Consider the following 18,779-nt stretch of genomic DNA (forward strand, 5'->3'; position numbering starts at 1 on the left):
ACATTTTTGAGATGGGGGTCGGAGGCCGAATACATATAATTTTTGGGGTCCTTGACATGAAATAGTTTGAGCACCACTGACACAGAAACATAGGTTTTTCAGAAAACCGTCATGATTTAGAAGGCATTTGTAGAATCGTCCTCAGGTCTAAATGGGTTAATGTATGTTTTGTAATAATAATCAAAATATACCTAAGTAACTAAAGTTTTCAAATAAATGTAGTGGAGTAAAATAGTACAATATTTGCTTCCTAAATGTAGTGGAGTGGAAGTAAAAAAGAAATACTCGAGTAAAGTACAAATACCTCAAAATTGTACTCAAGTACAGTAAATGTACTTGGTTACTTTCCGCCACTGCCCGGCGGAGAGATCTGAAGCGATTAGCCGTACTGTTTCTCCAGCATCAAGCTTTCGTCCGAAAAAGAAAAAAAAAACCCTGCGCTCCGTTGTTTCAGCGAATCCCTTCGCAAGCACATCAGAGCGAAAGGGTAGAGCGTAACGCATCGAGGCAGATCACAGATCACAGCACGCGAGTTAACATTCATAACAGTGTAAATATTCAGACATATCCCTGAATGAAATTGAATATTCATAGCCTAAGCCCCCTTTGTTTAGGTTTTCGGATAGAGAAAGGCATTCCTATACTTGGGAAAATAATCACGTGTTGCTCAGAGAGAGAAAAACATTTCTTCTTTTTCCTTTCTATTTTCTTCAGTAAGATTTGGCAGCGCTATATGAAGCACGTAAAACAACTGTTGATAATGGAACGCTGCAATACAAACATTCTGAAATCATTTGTTTTGTTCAAGTCAAGGACACGTGATTATGAATCCCACCAACGTTCTAGGGTAGACCCGCCTCACCATGTGTCTGATTGGCTCCCGGGAAGGCATCGTTTTACTGAGGTTAGGCCGTTCGGGTTAGGTTTAGGGGAGTGCATACTTAGTTTAGACTAGTCATTGGTTAGACATGGGTTAAGGTTAGGTTTAGGTGTGCTGCCCCGTGGGAGGTTAGGTTTAGGGTGAGGGTTTGAGATAGGTTGTAGTTGTAGGACTAATGACTGGTCGCAAAAACGAGAACTGTCAATCACAACGACTACTGGCCAATCACAGTAGGGCTTTCCTAGAACTGCAGTGGGATACATAATAACGCGTCAAGGACTGACTGGTCTGAATGGAGACATCTTTGATGTTGAAATCTCTGGGCATCTAATCTTGATTAGAATGTCTTTCTCTTCACCGGAAATCACTTGCGGTTGTCTTATAGTGTATTTAAAAAGACAACAAATAAAATAAATGCCTTGTACCTGGCGGAGATGTTACTGTAGTGCATGTAAGCAGCCACCACCACCCCTGTTCGACCTCGGTTGCCCTGCGTGAGAGAGAGAGAGAGAGAGAGAGAGAGAATGGGCAGTGGGGGAATTATTCATTGCACTTTGCAAAAGCTTGTTAAGCAAACAAAATCTATTATTAATGTTATTATTATAAAGATGTCTGGGCAACCCAGTTTGAATCCGTTAGCATCCTCTCCAGGAAAAGGAGTTAAGAAAACATTAGAAGTAAGGTACAGTGCCATTTACATTACTTCTAAACTAAATGCTCTTATTAGTCTTATACTATAACTAATGTACAGTACTGTAACGTCTTAATGTCAGGTCTGAAATCTAATGTAGCTAATGTAACCAAATTAACCTTATTATGAGTCCATTTGGTTACATTTGTGCACTCTCCGAATAAAGATTACTACACACCGGGAATGTGCCGAAAAATAAACAATCAGAAATAGCATTTAGTGTGGGGAAATAATCGGTATAAATATATGCCATCTGTGTATTCCCACGCAAAACCTGCATTTCCATGACACTAGTGCACGTGTCTGCGTTTGCTGAGAAACTACACATAGAGAACAGAAGGAGGGGGGGCGGACGCTCAGATCGGTGAACCAATAGGATCCACCGCCTGTTTTGGCCAGCACCCGCCCCCTCTAGACCACAATTCACACAGGCTGGGTCAGGCTACCAGACTCATCATAACATGCACACGCGCACGCGCACGCGCACACGCACACGCACAGTTCCAGACTCTATACAGCATTCAGAGATTGTGGAATAGTTGTCTCTAGTCTACGGGGCTTCAGAAGAGCAAGATGGCCACTGTGTGTATGTACTGTACTGTACAGTGCTTAAATTCTACCTTGTTGCTGAGCACCACCACATGGCGAGCGTCAGCGTTGAGCCAGGTGTCCACTGCCTTACACATGCTGCAGATCTTATCCAGCGCTGGTGCATGGTGGTCCGGCCAGCCAAACTCCAGGACCTGACGGGGATTCGTCATGGATTAAAGCAAAAATAAAATCTCACCGACTGAAAATCAAGCTACACTAATCCAAGACGATCGATGGCCTCACAGCACACATTTAAGTATTATGCGAAGGATGACAGCTGCTTTCCACACCGTTAATGCACTTGCACAATCTTCAGTTCAGAGCCTTTCATAATAAAGGTGCTCGAGTGCCAAGCAGATGAGGCAGATTTTACTCTGAAAAGCCCCGCCTTCCATTTCCCCCCAAAACCGGGAGGCATAATCTTCCATTTATTACGTCACACTGTCGCATCTAAACTCTCTCTAGAAGCGTTTATATTCCAAACGAGATGCATGCTGGAGTCAGAAATGATCACAGAACATCGGGCGCTTTGGTCAAAACCGTGGAGAGCGAGAGTTATGAGCCACTTTTGTCGGCCCGTAAACAAGGAAGTGAACGGCAGTGTGCATGTACCGTGATGCAAAATACATCACTTCTTGGTTTATTTATTTTCTTTTTTCTTTTTAGATGTATCTTTTTGTGGCGTGGTGCTAGAGCTCAACCGGTCTTCTAGTGCAGGGGTTCTCAACCCGTGGGTCGCGACCCCTCGGGGGGTCGCCAAATTATTTTAGGGGGTCCCCAAATTATTTTCAAAAAAAATAAATAAAAAAAAGATTATTTTTTTTCACGGTTTTTCAAAAATAGCAGACCTACAAGCTCGTAGCGCGCCACTCGGTGGCGCGCTATGAGCTTGGAGATCTGCTATTTTTCAATAGCTAAATTATAACATAATGCTTAAAACACCAAAAGGGGTTCCCGCCCAAAATGGTTTAAGGTTATTGTAGCAGTCAATTTATATTGGGGGTCGGGAGGGGGCGGGGCGGGGGTCCCGAGACGTTGCCAAAGCATTTCCGGGGGTCCCCGGCCAAAAACGTTGAGAACCCCTGTTCTAGTGTTTGTAATTGTATGACCAAAAGTCTGGAAGTATATGGAAGATGCTTCTGAACATATTGTTGCTAATTTGACCACTTCAAATAATGTAGTCTTAAAATATTAACCATGATAGCTATTTCCGCTGTGCAATATGCTTCCATAGAAGACATGATGGATCTATGGAATCCAAATGGACGAATGAGAACTTTAATCCATCAATGGTTTTGTCTGCAACTATTGATTCTTTTCCTAGCGATTATTCTATCTATTTGGTTTATGTTAAATGTATATAGCAATTAATTGATTAACCATTTGCACGTAATTTTATACTTTGTCACACAACGGTGTGATGCAGAAATAGTGAAAACGGTAGCTCTAACGCATCGTGAGCTTTTTTTTTTTGTCAATAATGACGAATATTTTTGTAAGAATCGATTAAATCAATCGCACTTTCTTTTACCCTTGGTGAAGACTGGGAGGCAGCCGTCATAGCTGAATTGCAGAGGAGGTAAAGAAAGTATGTTGTACCTACATACAGTGCTGTATTCACGTGTACAAATTTCCCCCAAATATCCAAAATACAGTAAGATTGATCTTGAAGAAGTTTATGGATTTGGCACCTTGTGGTTTAGCTTGAAGATGTCACTCCTTCGCTCACTCAGGTTGAGCATCTGTAAGCAGAGAAAGCAAAGGGCACACATCAGAACACTATTAGACACATTCAACAATAAAGCACTTCTGAGCTGTCATCTAGAACAGATTTTTCTAGCTTTCTATTAACACAATCAGCGCCGGGATTCCTTCAAAATAGGAGCTCTGGGGTGCCGGAAAGACATGGCCGCTTTTACTCTGAAACCCACCCCCCGGAAACAATCCGGAAAAAACCCGGAGAAATAGTTTGCTTTACTTTGCTAGCTTACATTGCTATCGTTTTAATTTATACGATATATGATCCAAAAAGCGTTCATATTTTTGAACGAGAGGCGGATGAGGAGCAGAAATGAAGCGCTAGTACTGTATATCCATCAGATCAAAACCACGGATTAGGAGAGACGAGGCATTCTTTCTGCTAACAGCTAAGTCAACGGGAAACTAATATGGCCGTAGAGCGCGAAGGACGGTGGCTGAGTGTCCGACTAAAAAAAAAAAAAAAAAGAGAAAAAAAAAATCTGAATATTCTCCCCTCGCCTGATATCATTGAGGATGCGCTAGGACGTGTGTACACGTCCTAGCGCATCCCTAATGCATCCCTCGATTGGATTCTCTAGGACGTGTGGCCACGTCCTACGGACGGAAACGGTTAATGTGCACGTGGCAGCAGGGCATGAACCAGGCACCACCTGCGAGTGGTAGCTAGGGATGTCTCAGGTGCACCTGCCGCTTATCAGGTAATTAGGACACACAGGCATAGGGGCCCCCGCGGCCCGACTACGGATAAGCGGTTGAAGTTGGACGGAGGCATAGGGGCTGCAACGATGATCGATCATTTTGTTATTGATTATTCTATCGATTCCTGGTTTTGATGAATCTAGAACTATTTTGATGCAAAAAACTATTAGTGAAAATAGCAGATGTACAAGCTCAAAATGTGTCAGAGGAGGTTGTCGTTTAACTATTTTCACTATGTTTTTAAAATGATATATATATCATATATTTCCTACAATGATATTCCCAAAATAGGGATAGATTGTTAATAATTTATTTAACTAGATAATCGATTAGATCTCGACGTTATACCCTCACACAGGTAGCAGGTTATACAGTGTGGTTACAGTATGTGTGATCACTGATCAGTATACAGATATCTGTACCGCACTGGCCGTTGCCGTTACTTGGAGTGATGCACATTGGTGTCATGCTCGTAGAACGCAGTACCACACCGTGATACCAGTCATTTTTTTACGTGCACGCGCAGGGACGGAACGGAACGGTGCATGTGCGTGCACGCTAGAACGTGTCCGGCCTAGATTCAAGAGAAGACGCACCTAATCAACCTCGCGTCACCAGACTTTCCAAGACGCACAAAGTACCCAGTGGTCTAGGTGTACTGATGACATTTCTGAGACCCTTCATGTTTCTGGAAGATGCTTCTAAACTTGTATTCAATTCCTAGTTTGATAACTTCAAATACTAGCCAATAATAGCCAATCTACAAGCTTACGACACGTCACGCTGTGATGTGTCGCCAGCTTGCAGATCGGCTATTTTCGGTGCGCACCATAGCTTTTACAGAAGACACGCTGCAGGCTTCTATGGAATCCTTAATGACTGAAATCAGTCGTGGCGACTGAGACCTTTAATCCGTGAACACAGCCAGCATCAGGGACGTGCAGAGAGTGTTGCGACGTGTTGAGAGCTTGTAGATCAGCTATTTTCGGGGCGCAACCCAGCACTCTTTAGCTAGTGGAGATGCGGTGTAACGACATGGATTTCTAAACACATTTGTGTGCATGTGTAAACGTTCAGGAGACTTCGGGGAAAAAAGCAATGCTGCCTTCCGGCATGGCAAGGAAAGAAGTGTGGCATTTTGCATTTCTTCCACCATAGTAAATGCTACATTCGTGGTCTGGAACGGGCAGTTGTTTTACAGACGGGTAAAAGGGCAGGGGCTGAAGCCCCCTTTGATGTCTACATGTGTGCACGTCCCTTGCCAGCATATTGACGGCGGTTCTCACCAGGTAATGCTCGCCGTGTTTGGAGCGCAGCATGGAGGCCACCTCCTTGAGGTTGGCGGCGTAGCTGCGCTCATCGGTGGCGACGGGGAAGGAGACGGAGATGATCCGCTCTGTGATGTACACCAGGTCCACCTCATAGCTCTCCTCCATGGCCGCCGGGCCCGGGACCACGATCTGACCCCTGCATGGACGGGACAGTCAGTGAACACCACGACCCTTTAAACCTCACCACACCAGTGGTCCTCCAGGGGGTTCCAGGTGGTCCCCTGCAGCTAAATGATGGAGAGTTGGTAACCAAATGAACCCCGATAGATCTTTAACTCTAAATGAAACCAAATGGACCCGTTTGTAGGGTTGGGTATCGCAATTAGGTTCCGAGTAGGAACCAAACCGAACGTTTCTGGGTACCATATAAATGTAGGAATCGAATCGGAATCAATAAAGTCCTATAATCAATTAAGAGTCCAGTATTTCTCCCATAAATAAAGAGTACAACAAGCTTTAACTTCTATTTTCTATCATTTGACATGGAAGAAACTTATTGATGTCAAATATTTACAGGGACAAATGTATACTTTTGGTTAAGTTAAACACAAGTAGCCTATTTTCATGACAAAGTTTCTCATTTAACGCTTAAATAATACTCCAATACTCCTCACAATTAAGGACAGGAAAACCAAAATAAGTAAGAAGTTTGCATTGCTTGTGTGATACAGGGTGGGGGACCATAATACAGTAGATTTTACATATTCTACTGCCTCTGCTGTCACGAACAGTGACGGCATATAGATGGTATTCATAAGTAGTTTGGTCACTGCATTTGGACTCCGCATTTGGATACTGTAATTGGACACTTCAAAGGAGTGGATAGTGATTGTTTGATAATGTTGTGTGCATTACATTACAGTATTGTGGGAACGAAATCTTACTGTGACAGCTTTGGTCTTGTCTCTACACTCTCTAGTCGCGACCTCGTAGATCCCTGCAAAAGCACACACGTGCACGCACACATGCGCACACACACACACACACACGCACACACACACACACGCACACGCACACACACTCATAAGCAATCTCCATCTGGTAATGATGAGGCCTCCTCACATTATTAAATTACAATATGACATTGGGTATAAGAAAACAGATCATGAGGCTAAAACTTTAAGTGTTTTTGAGTAGGAGAGAGACTGAGAGAAGAGAGGGAAGGAGAAAGAGAGAAGAGCTGTTTGAAGAAACCTTATAAATCTGTAAGAAAAGGTCTTTAAGAGAGAAATAAAGATTGAGATAAACATACGCGATATAAAGAATTAAAGAGAAAGAGAGGCACAGTGACAGAGAGAGGGAAACGAGATAAAGATCAGCGTGTTCCAAGACAAAATAATTAACAGATGCTGTCATGAAACCGACAACTAGCTCCAATTAGCTTGTCTCCTATGTAGCTATTTTACTGGGGAAGCGGCCGGGTTTGGCTGCATTCGCTGCATCAGGTCTGCTGTGTTATAAATGTGAGAAGAACATGAAGTAGCTCTGTTGCACAATCACCGCCTCACACAGACACAAATGTTTTCCATTGTTATTTATTTTGCTGGTGACAAAAAAAAGGTGTGATCTATTCTATTCTGTTCAGTTTGCCTAGTGTTGCACAGTATCCTTTTGTAACTCTGAGAAGGAACCAAATGGTCCTTTTGTACACCCTCAAGAGTTTAACTTAACACTGAGGATTTTACTGTGTGTATATCGTCACAATCTTGGATGGTCAATAAGCCGTTACAAAAAGAGGACACCGTCCAAAAATGACAGCCATCCAATCATGCCTCGAGATTATCTTCAACGATAACACCCCCCCTCTTTTGCATTCTCAAGTTTCTTTTCCCACAATATCATTAAGCACCAGCACTTGGCGCTGGTCAAGTGGAGAGCCATGGCGCTGGGGTGGACTGTGTTGGGGCGACTGTGGAGTTGAGAGGAGGAGGTCCGGCCGGGACACACAAACAACGGCGCCGGGGTTAAGAACACTGCTCCCTGAGCCCCTCCGTGTTGCTGTAGCCTCGCAGAGATGAGGCTGAAATCCTCCGGAGCCGACAAAACGAGAACCATAATTCACCGTGATTTGACAGGAACCAGATGCTGCACGACGCTGGTGTCTGCAAACTGAAACAGGCTGTTGTTCACATAGGGGGGGTTCCGGGGCGGGTAAGGAGGGGGGGTGGGGTATGAGCGGGTTGTCACACGAGGTTCTGGGACAGGCGGGGGGGGGGGGGGGGGGGGGGGGGGGTTGTCACATGGGGTTTGGGGACGTGGGGAGGAGGGGGCTGTCGTGTTGGTGTTGTACAGCGACTTGACAGATCACAAGAACAAGCTGTCGGGCTCGCACATGTACTGTATACGGCGGGATTAACAGAACACAACATTGGCACTGCATGTGTAATGTAGCGGCGAATCAATGGAACACACACATCGTGTGCACACATATAGAATATGCATGCACACGCACGCACACACACACACGTGCACACGCACAAGTTTAAAATGAATTGCTACATATAGTGTAGTACCACTGAAAGCATCCATCAAATCAACATTTTCATAGTTTAAGGGGCCATCGCTTGCTTTCATCTTCATCGTTGCTCGACAGTGTTAAAATGACCCAATCCAGGCTTTTTTATTGTATTTATGGCAGAAGTATAGCACCATTTTTGGACCTCCTGCGATGGGCGTAGCTTACCTTGATGAACAGGTACCCGGTGCTGCGCCTCCAGGAAGTACGCAGGGAGTTAAAACGTCTACGGATGGAGGCGCCCAGAGTCATACTGCCCTCCCTTTGAATTTATCGCAATCCAAATCTTAGTCTATAGTCTAAAAAAAAGAACAAAAACAAACAAAAAAATGATCCCAAAATGGAAACGTCCCCTTTATGTGTTAAAGTAGATGGAACCAGTCTGAGGCTGTGGAAGTAGAATCATAAGGAACCCCACAGGGTTCAACCCTTACAGAGGAAGAGATGTTACAACTTGCATGCTTCGATTAGACGAGAACCGGTGCTCCAGTCCGGAGTAACTGGAGATGCTGTGATGAGTCACAAGCGCACGCCTCCCTCTCTCTCTCTCTCATGTATTCTTGTCTTCCTCCTTCTTCTCCGTCGTATTCCCCTGCATCTCCCTCCGCCGTTTTATTTATTTTCTCTCTTAGTTGCTAACCTCCTTCCCCAGTGACCCGCCCATTCTGTGTTTCCATTCTGTGTTTCCAACCCCTCCTCTTCCAGCCTTGTTATCTCTCCTTATTGCATCTCCCTGTGTTTACTCCTCTCTCCTATCTCCCTGCGTTTGTGCACGTCTGAAGGCGTTGCCGTGCACTGCATTGCATTGTGTAGGCGACGTGTTTGCTTGAAGTCTCCCTGTGGGTCTTTCTTATGGGACTGTTGGACGTCGTCACAAACGCGGCGATGGACCAAAACTCAGTCGACCAAGATGAACTCTATTTAACTTTTTTTACCTCTAATTTATTTTGTCTCCTAACATCTCCTAAGATAAGAGCTTTATTGATTTACTGATTGGGGAAATCCAGGCGCCAAAGTCAGTACAGCAGTTAAAAACAGATTTCAGGGCAAGGAGAAAAGTACTGCCAGATACAGCATGATGGTGAGACATCACAGTCAAGGCAACACCACTCATCTCTCTTCTCCTCTCCAAATCCATCCTCGGTTCCTTTGAAAGCATCATATTCCGCATGCAGACACAAGGAGGCATCATTATCAACACACGCACACACACACACACAAGTATAATTTTCGAATATTCGTGCCAGTCCTCCAAATTAGATTCTGATGTCAGCCGAAAAAAAGGTTTTATTTATCATCAAGGTTTACATACAATGACGTAAATAAAATACACATGCTACTGTGTGTGTTTATTATTAATATTATTAGCATTGATAGGCCAATGCAATGCTGCATTACTGCGATGTTGAATGGTGTCATTTGTATCATCGATCGGCTGAGGGGATCAACATTTGTAAAGAATTATCTTAAAGGTCTGGTGACATAAAATAATAATAATATATATATATTATTTTTGCCTCAATTGCACCCCAAAAACCCGAACTTTGAACATTTAGTGGATTTTCTGTGATCTGGGGTTTAAACAAGTGCTCTGATCCGTCTATGGATGGTGATGTCACCGTCCACAAATCCCACCCCCTCTCCTCCCTGCCCCTCCCCTCCCCTATGCTTCCGCCCCTGGGCGGGGCGGGGCAGAGCAGAGGCGATGATTGACAGGCAAAATCCCTCAACGGTGACATCTGCTGGCAAATTGTTATGTTTTCATTGCAGCTCAAGAGGCTTCAGAACACACAGAGAAAACCCCAGACCACAGAAAATCCACTGAATGTTCAAAGTTCAGGTTGTTTGGGTGTAATTGAGGTCAGAAAACCTACAAAGAAAAATAAAAGATAAATGAAAATGAATGTCATGACACCTTTAAGTGACGATTAACGCACAATACCCTTTGAATTCAATGATCCATTCTATAAAACATTTACTTTTTCCAGCGGTTGAGGTCAAAATATTTAAATATTCTAAACAGTGGAACATCAACATGCACAGGTCAGCCCAGTACGTGTTTAATGCATTCTCAACACAACATGTGTGTCGACACCATGTGTTGTCAGTAGGGTTGCCACCTTCAATAGAGCACCAAAGTCAACATCACTAGAGGGCGCTAAGTCCACGAGTATTTCTTTTATTTGTATTATAATCCCCATAGGAGGATCTTAGATCGATCGCCTCATAAGAAGTGTGTTTGAAAAATAAACAAATCATCCCGGCGGTTTCACTCATATGGATATGAAGAATCATTTGACTCCGAGAAAACGCTAATCTTACAGTGCATTTTCGCTAGAAACTCAAATATGAGTGACTGACTATCGGAAACAATACAGAGACACCTCCCTGACAATATCGCCGAGACAGTTTGTTTATTTCTGGACCACAATTCTTATATGAGACGATTTTAAGATGACCCAGTGTTATTCTCCATAGAGAAAAACCTCTGCGAACCAGGGGATGAGCGAGTGACGTCAGGACTTTAGAACCAGGGGATGAGCGAGTGACGTCAGGACTTTAGAACCAGGGGATGAGCGAGTGACGTCAGGACTTTAGAACCAGGGGATGAGCGAGTGACGTCAGGACTTTAGAACCAGGGGGTGAGCGAGTGACGTCAGGACTTTAGAACCAGGGGATGAGCGAGTGACGTCAGGACTTTAGAACCAGGGGATGAGCGAGTGACGTCAGGACTTTAGAACCAGGGGATGAGCGAGTGACGTCAGGACTTTAGAACCAGGGGATGAGCGAGTGACGTCAGGACTTTAGAACCAGGGGATGAGCGAGTGACGTCAGGACTTTAGAACCAGGGGATGAGCGAGTGACGTCAGGTCTCCGGTGTTCAATGTGGAGAAATACTAAGGGATTAAGCAGCACGCTATGGCCACCTCGGTGGGGGGGGCGGTGGCTCAGGGGTAGAGTGGCCGGATGGTAAACCCGGGCTCCGCCAGAGTTGGTGTCGAAGTGTCCTTGAGCAAGACGCTGAACCCCTAATTGCTCCTGATGTGCTGGTTGGTACCTTGCATGGTTTCCGCCACCATCGGTGTATGAATGTGTGCGTGAATGGGTGAATGTAATTGGATAAATGCACCATTTAAGGAACCAAGAGATTCCACGCTGCAAAGCCTGCTTTTTAGCTGCTCGGACAATACACAGAAATCTACGTTTATAGGGCAGGTACTGTAGCAAGCATTGACATATATTTACTAAGAAGTACAAGCAGGTTAGGAAATCGAATGGATAAGAACAGAATGTCCCATACCGTATCAGGGTCGGGAGAAGCATGAGGCACGTAGACCCATGACCATACTACTGGCCTCTTCCTCTGCGTCCACGCGTCAAGATCAAGAACCAAGAGGGGTTTATTTGTCACTCACTCATACAGGTACAAGCAAGCGAAATGTTGTGTATACGTTATACGGGAGTGTTGCTCTTCAGGCATGCTGTTCAAACAGGCCCAGCATGCGCGATACGCAACAGAAAAAAACATTTTGTCAACCAACTTAATTTGCTTTATTTTTCATTCCCATTGATGCTGTTCAAGCCAAGTGTTTGATTTTTGCCTGCTTTCTTTTTCTTTTTTGCACGCATGCGTTTGCGCTTTCAGTTGTTGTGGACGTGGTGGATTATCGGGGCCCGGGTAGACTTTCTAAAAAATGCCCTGGCTGTCCGTATAACTATAGGGGCAAACCCCGTGACAGTGCAGGGCAGGCACAGACAGGATTTTGGCACAACAAAGAGACAAAGGCGCCTGGGCCCTATACGACAGATTCGCTGGCCTGTGTTTCATTTTGTTCATCATTCTTTAAATTCACTGTTGCTGTGTGTGTGTGTGTATGTGTGTATGTGTGTGTGTGTGTGTGTGTGTGTGTGTGTGTGTGTGTGTGTCAGACATGTGCATTGGGACGTTTGTGAAAATACAGCAACAAATCTAGTCCCGTATGGGTATCTAAACGGGACAGATATTTAATTGTCACGATTGCATATTTTATATGGGACAGGTGGCAACCCTAGTTGTTGTTGTTAGGTTAGTATGTGTGTATGGTGGTATTTACATATGGTGCCGAAAAGGCACAGGAATGTGTGATGTTCCGGACCAGATGAGTGCCGCTATGTTGTGAATGTGACACCTCAACAGAGAGCCGTCCATGGAGCTGACCTCGACAAGTCCAAACACGACCACACGAACATGACCATGGTTGGATGGATGGGTTTCCTATTCCAGTGGTTCTCAAAGTGGGGGTTCAGGGACCCTCAGGTTTCCTTCATGGGGGTTCCAAATGGACCCTTTATGCAGGTCTGTAACTCTGAGGAGTTACAGTATGGGGGGGTCATTGAAATCAAAAAGGTTTGAGAACCACCGTTCTATTCCAACTGAATAAACACGCACACTCACGCACGCACGCACACACTCACTCACTCACACCCGCACACAGACACACGCTCATAGGCATGAAAACACACGGACACAGACACACACACACGCACGCACACACACACACACACGTTTGTATTACTATACTTTACTACAGTACATTTTACCTGTTCTTGAACGCCGCCCTGCGGCTGTGATGTCTTGAGAGCTTGTAGTTCAGCTACTCTTGGTGCGCGAGCCTGCACGCAACCGTATGAAACAGGCATAACTACACAACCTGAATGCTTTCCTAATTGTATAAGCCTTTTTTTTTTCTTTTCTTTTTTTTTCGCCATTTTAAAACAACCATTCCTCTCGTTGTTTTCTTGGCCTCATCTTAATGCCGTTATGCTCCACTTGTGGGGACGTTCTGACCCCTCACAAGTATAGTAATACAAGCACGTACACACACACGTCGTACAGCAGGCATTCACATGCACAGTATATACGGCATGGCATGCGCTCACAAATATGTGCATTCAATGCAAAGGAAAATCCTGTGCTAAGAAAAAATGTCATTATTATGACTATAGTGGCATGCTCTTTGATAGCACAGACCTAAAAGAATGCTTGTCATGGATATCGACCAATGAGCATCCATCCGTTTCTTTGAAACAGGAAACAGAGGGAACGGGGATGTGATGCAGTAACAAGTAAAGGTTGAGGAAATTGAAATGGTTTACAAATCTCCAAACTTGGCCCGTTTCTTGAACCCATGGCGTCGGTCACATGGGTTCAAGTTCAGGTAAAACTCTTCCTAAAACTCTTCCGAACTCTATCCTCTAACTACAGCCTTTAAGACAAAAAGAATGTCTATATATATACACAGTACATGATGAGTTATTTTCACTTGCATAGACAGTCAACGGTAATCAAAGGTCACGCACATCCACACACCCTGTAAAAGGTATAGAGGCTGAGCGCAAACGGAACAAAAGCACGGATGGGTTTGCACGCCGTGGCTCCCTTCAATGGCTTTTATTGTGGCATCCACCAATGCTTTTATTGTGGCATCCACCAATGCTCTGCTTCAGACCAATTGGCATAAGAGAGACGCCATCTTAAAGGGGTATTCCACTCATTTTCAACATTTGACTATGTCATTAATGTACCTTAGAACTAGAGGTCTGAAAAAAATCTTTTTGATTTTTTTCATAATTACAGTTCTAGGAAACACAAAATGGGGGGACATTTTTATTATTTCCACACAACAGCTCTAAGGTATATTCATGACATAGTAAAATGTTGAAAATGGGTGGTTTTCCCCTTTAAATATCGGTCAAATGGCATCCATGTTATGCCAATCAGTCTGAAGGAGAGCACTGCGCTCCAAACGTGGAGGATGCCACAATGAAGTCATTGAAGGGAGCGAAGTGTTGCGACCTCATCTATGCCTTTGAGTTGCACAGACAGTCCAAACTATTTCTCTTTAAAGGTAAACTGTTTACGGCGAGGCTCTGCAAGAGACTAGCCGTCTATGACAGGGTCTGTGCGTGTGTGTCTGTCTGTCCGGAGCTTATCTTGCAATCTGCTGGACCGAAGAGAACAGCGCCAAATTTCCTGTAATAGACGACATAATAGCTCCGGTCCACAGCATTAGGATGTGACTCTTCGGTCATTTTTTTTCCATATATCAACCGGTATAGCAGTCTCTCGACTTTAGTAAAAATAAAAGAATACACTTTTGCTACTCACCAAAACAAAGGCCGGTGATATGAAACAAATGCCATAGGAGTCATATAGTTTTATGGCGTAACTCTAACGCTATGGACCAGAGCAAACCACAGAAGTACATCCACTAACGTTGTTTGTATTGTATTATGATACGTTTTGAAATATTTTAACTTAACTATTACATCTTATAATGAAAGTCAATAAGGCTCTGAGAGCTTGCCCAAATTTGTCAGTCATTACTCCAAATCTGAGCAAGTTTTCAGCACCATCTATGTCTACGACATAAGACGACTGGACATCACAGACTGGTCACACAAAGTCTGAGATCCACATTGGAGCCAAGTCCGAGATCCACGTCGACTCTGAGCCACGCACGCCATTTCTATGCGGATCCCGAGATCCACAAAATTTCCCAGTTTTTTCTTATAGTGACGGACAGGAGCGGCATGGGGGGAAGAGAGGGGGGATGACATGCAGCCAAGGGCCTGAGGTCAGATTGTAACCGTGGCCAGCTGCTGGAAGGGTTTAAGCTTGATAATGATATGGTACGATACGCGCTCTACCACGAGCCGCGTCATGTTTTATATATTGCCAGTCATATCTGCTGTATTAACATAATGCCCATATCTCAACCCCATACTGCGATGGTCTAAGTGTCAATTTAGCTCTGAGAGTGCAAACATGGACCCAACTTTTTATATATATATGACTTTTTACCCGACAATATCGTACATAGAGTTTCATAGATCTCCATCTCTCTTCTTGCAGTAAACAACGTAACCTGTCCCCTCCACGCCCCCCCTCCAAGTGCATTTGTCCCGTCAAACACCCAGTTCTCTCTCTCTCTCTCCGTCTGAGTGCATATAAGGTGAGTTATGTGTGAATAAGTGAGAGCAGATTGAGTCATGATCGCTCAGCGTTTAAGGGCCTGGTCCTGAGTCACCGCCGGCAGAAACTCTCCCCATGAGCCAAGCGTCTGGGCTGATGTTTGTAGGATGCCTTCGCTCAGTCATTCCCATGACGCATGAGTGGGTGAATGTGTGTGCGTGCGTGCGTGCGTACTCGTGCGTGTGTGTGTTTCGGACCTTCTGTGTCTGTGGTTGGTGAGACAGTTGACCGGCAAAACCTGCACCACTGGTGTGGGAGGTGTAAATTAAAATGTGTGCATGTTTGCGTGTGTGCGTGCGTGTGCGACTGTGCGTGCATACGTGTGTGCATGTGTGCAAATATGGGTCCATTCATTGTGATACTCTCAGAGTTAACTTGACATGAAAGGAGAAGTATTTCTTCTCGGAAAGGCACCTGGGTATTTATAGATGTATTTTAAAAAGGTCCATTCTATTACTAGTAAGCCTAATATTATTCCAGAACCTTAAATTTGTCTGGAATAACAACTGAACCCATATGGGTGGCAGGTCGGTCCGCAGATATATGTCAATATAATGGTTATGCCCGACGGCATCGCTAATCCGCAAATACGCCCATATATGGATTGGACATGCGACATACGACTCAGCACAAATCGGCGTAGTTCGGCAATGGGTTATTATTCCCATCATATATGGACGTGATTGACTTCACGGTTCGTGTAAGTAAGCATCGTTTAGGCACCAGGGTTTCTGTTGAGTGAAGACGTCAGACCAGAGCTCGATCAGTGAGAGAGAGGGAGAGGGAGAGAGAGTAAGAGACAGACAGAGGTTGAGGGGGGAGAGAGGGAGGGAAAGAGGAGAAGACGGTGGGAGGGTGAGCGGGACTGAGGTTGTATGTGATGTCAGACCAGAGCTCGATCCGTGAGAGAGAGAGAGAGAGAGAGTAAGGAAACAGACAGAGGTTGAGAGTATGTGACGTCACACCAGAGGTCGCTCAACACAAGAGAGAGAGAGGGAGAGAGAGGTATAGGGAGAGAGAGAGTAAGAGGAGGAGAGGGACCCAGAGGGAAGAGGAGGAGAGGGACCAGAGGGAAGAGGAGGAGAGGGACCAGAGGGAAGAGGAGGAGAGGGACCCAGAGGGAAGAGGAGGAGAGGGACCCAGAGGGGAAAGAAATGGAGATGGAGCCTATTTCACCCACACAATAACCCGGCCAATGCCACGTATACTAGAACCTGAATGCGCTGATCAACGCGTCAGAAAACGACACGTTGTCAAGCGCAACGCCGGCCAAGTATCGATGGATACGGATACCGATATATATATGCAATACAAGTTTCCACTAGGGTTTACCTTAACGTTGTTATACAGCATAACTGTGATCCAGGGCACAGATGCAGACTAAAATACTGTGCATTCTAGTCCTGACGTCACTCCCACTACACCCTGCAGGGTCATGGTGCCATTTTATTATTATTTGTTTTTATTAGATTTCCCAGTCATACTGACTGTTACAGTAGAAGAACTGTGTTACAACATGTCAATCAAAACAGCAAAAAAAAGCTAAAGCTGAGCAAGGCGTTGCCTATAGCAACTACCGCTTTTAGATTTTAGCGAACCTGTTTTATATCGATAAGAAAATACCTTAACCCATTTAGACCTGAGGACGATTCTACAAATGTCTGACAGTTTTCTGGAAAAACCCATGTTTCTGTCAAGGACCCCCAAAATATATGTAATTGGCTGCCGACCCCCATCTGAAAATATGTTAACACTTTAATTGTCCGGGGTTATTTAATCCATTACATTATAGCGCCCATTCGATTTATAAACACGGACCCCTTTTCCGGACGGACCGGATGTCGTGAATGTGTGTGTAGCAGCTAACAATAGCCACACCACTGTAGAGTCGATCGACAACAACGGGAGGTAAGAATAAATCTATCGCAACTAGCAACTGGGCCGCGGAGCGCCGTCTAACACAGGATCTTTTTTCATAATTAGACGGGATGATTTAGATCGCGAGTTACGGTATGAACGTTTTAAGATTTTTGTTTTCATCAGCTAAACAGGGGAGGGAGTTTTCCGATGACGTCTCACTCTTATGCAACACCGAGGATTGCCCAACAGGCGCTCCTGGGCTATAGAGCCATGCGATCCGTTCTCATATCAATAAACTTCGTCTTTTGGACAATACTTCGTCCTGGGCATCGGGCGTTACTAATAGAAAGGACAAAGAACTTCGTCCTGGGCGATGGGGGTGTTAAAAATGTTCGCTCTGAAAGAATATATATTCAAAGGTTTGCGCGACATTTTCACGATTTAAAAAAGAAATAGCATAAGTGCTAACTTGAGGGTTCCACTGCACGTAATACGCTAAACCCGCTTTAGCGTATATTTGTTTAATGCGTTTAATTCGCCGTTTTAAAATAATTAAAAAGAAACAGCGGATTTGTCCTGGTGACGAGGCCGTCGCATTATGATGACGAGACCGGCAATCAAGTCATCCTCTGGGCTGCTAGGGCTTCTGGGAAATTGAGCCCAATGCAAGTGATGGGCCGTTTGTTTAGACTACAACATGCTGTGCAGGCTGAGTTTGTTTCGCATTGTCATGGCCGCTGGCTCGTCTGATCAACAACAAACCATTGGACTATTTTTCGCCGGATTTTCGTGGTTGAAAGCTGCAAATACTTCGGCGTATGCTCTAAAGGTAATAAAACAATCTCGGCAGCGTAGAATATTGGATTAAATACGCGGGTTATGCAGTAGGACAGTTAATAGCGGGGGTCGTTTGTTTGTTTTTGGAACACAGTTCTTGTATGATGCGATCTAAGATCCCCTATATGGGAAATCCAATACAAAAAAATAAATAAGGCTGTGACCCAGGGGGATAGCGCCCTCTAGTGGCAGTGATGTCAGACTTCGGGGTGCGCCAATACCTGATGTATTAGGCCTACTGAATGATGCACATATTAGTTAGTGTTTAAAAAAAAACCATGTTATTTCTTCTACTTCTACATTTGTCCAACTTGTTTGCTTTTATTTGTTCTACAGGTAGACCCTTTTGAAAGCTTCCCCAGAACCCCCCCCCCCCCGATTGAATCTGCAGCCTTCGTTCATCACATAATAAGGCTTTTTCAAGGTTCACATTCAATCTTAAAAATATCGGCTGAAAATATCAGGATTATGTTTTCCCCCCGATATCGATTTTAAGTTACGATCGCATTTTTAAAGTACGTATATCTGCCCAATGCTGATATAGTGAATACATGAATCGTGCATCCCTAAGAATCACATGTGTTACTTACCGGGGTGTC

The 18,779-nt window shown here is 44.5% G+C and overlaps 1 protein-coding gene across 1 annotated transcript in view; it reads right to left on the reverse strand.

Annotated features, from left to right (window-relative positions):
* Positions 1 to 13,116, reverse strand: part of LOC306917335 (tensin-1-like) — a 96,936-nt gene extending 83,820 nt beyond the window's left edge. The window contains exons 1-6 of the mRNA XM_079495510.1: positions 13,050 to 13,116; positions 6,838 to 6,890; positions 5,909 to 6,089; positions 3,854 to 3,904; positions 2,192 to 2,314; positions 1,306 to 1,370 (exon numbers count right to left, since the gene is read on the reverse strand). Of these exons, the coding sequence (XP_079351636.1) occupies positions 1,306 to 1,370; positions 2,192 to 2,314; positions 3,854 to 3,904; positions 5,909 to 6,058 (389 nt within the window). The 5' untranslated portion in view covers positions 6,059 to 6,089; positions 6,838 to 6,890; positions 13,050 to 13,116. The remainder of the gene's footprint in view (positions 1 to 1,305; positions 1,371 to 2,191; positions 2,315 to 3,853; positions 3,905 to 5,908; positions 6,090 to 6,837; positions 6,891 to 13,049) is intronic.
* Between the last annotated feature and the right edge of the window lie 5,663 nt (positions 13,117 to 18,779).

Source organism: Electrona antarctica (genome assembly GCF_951216825.1).
Source record: "Electrona antarctica genome assembly, chromosome: 24".
Taxonomy (NCBI): domain Eukaryota; kingdom Metazoa; phylum Chordata; class Actinopteri; order Myctophiformes; family Myctophidae; genus Electrona; species Electrona antarctica.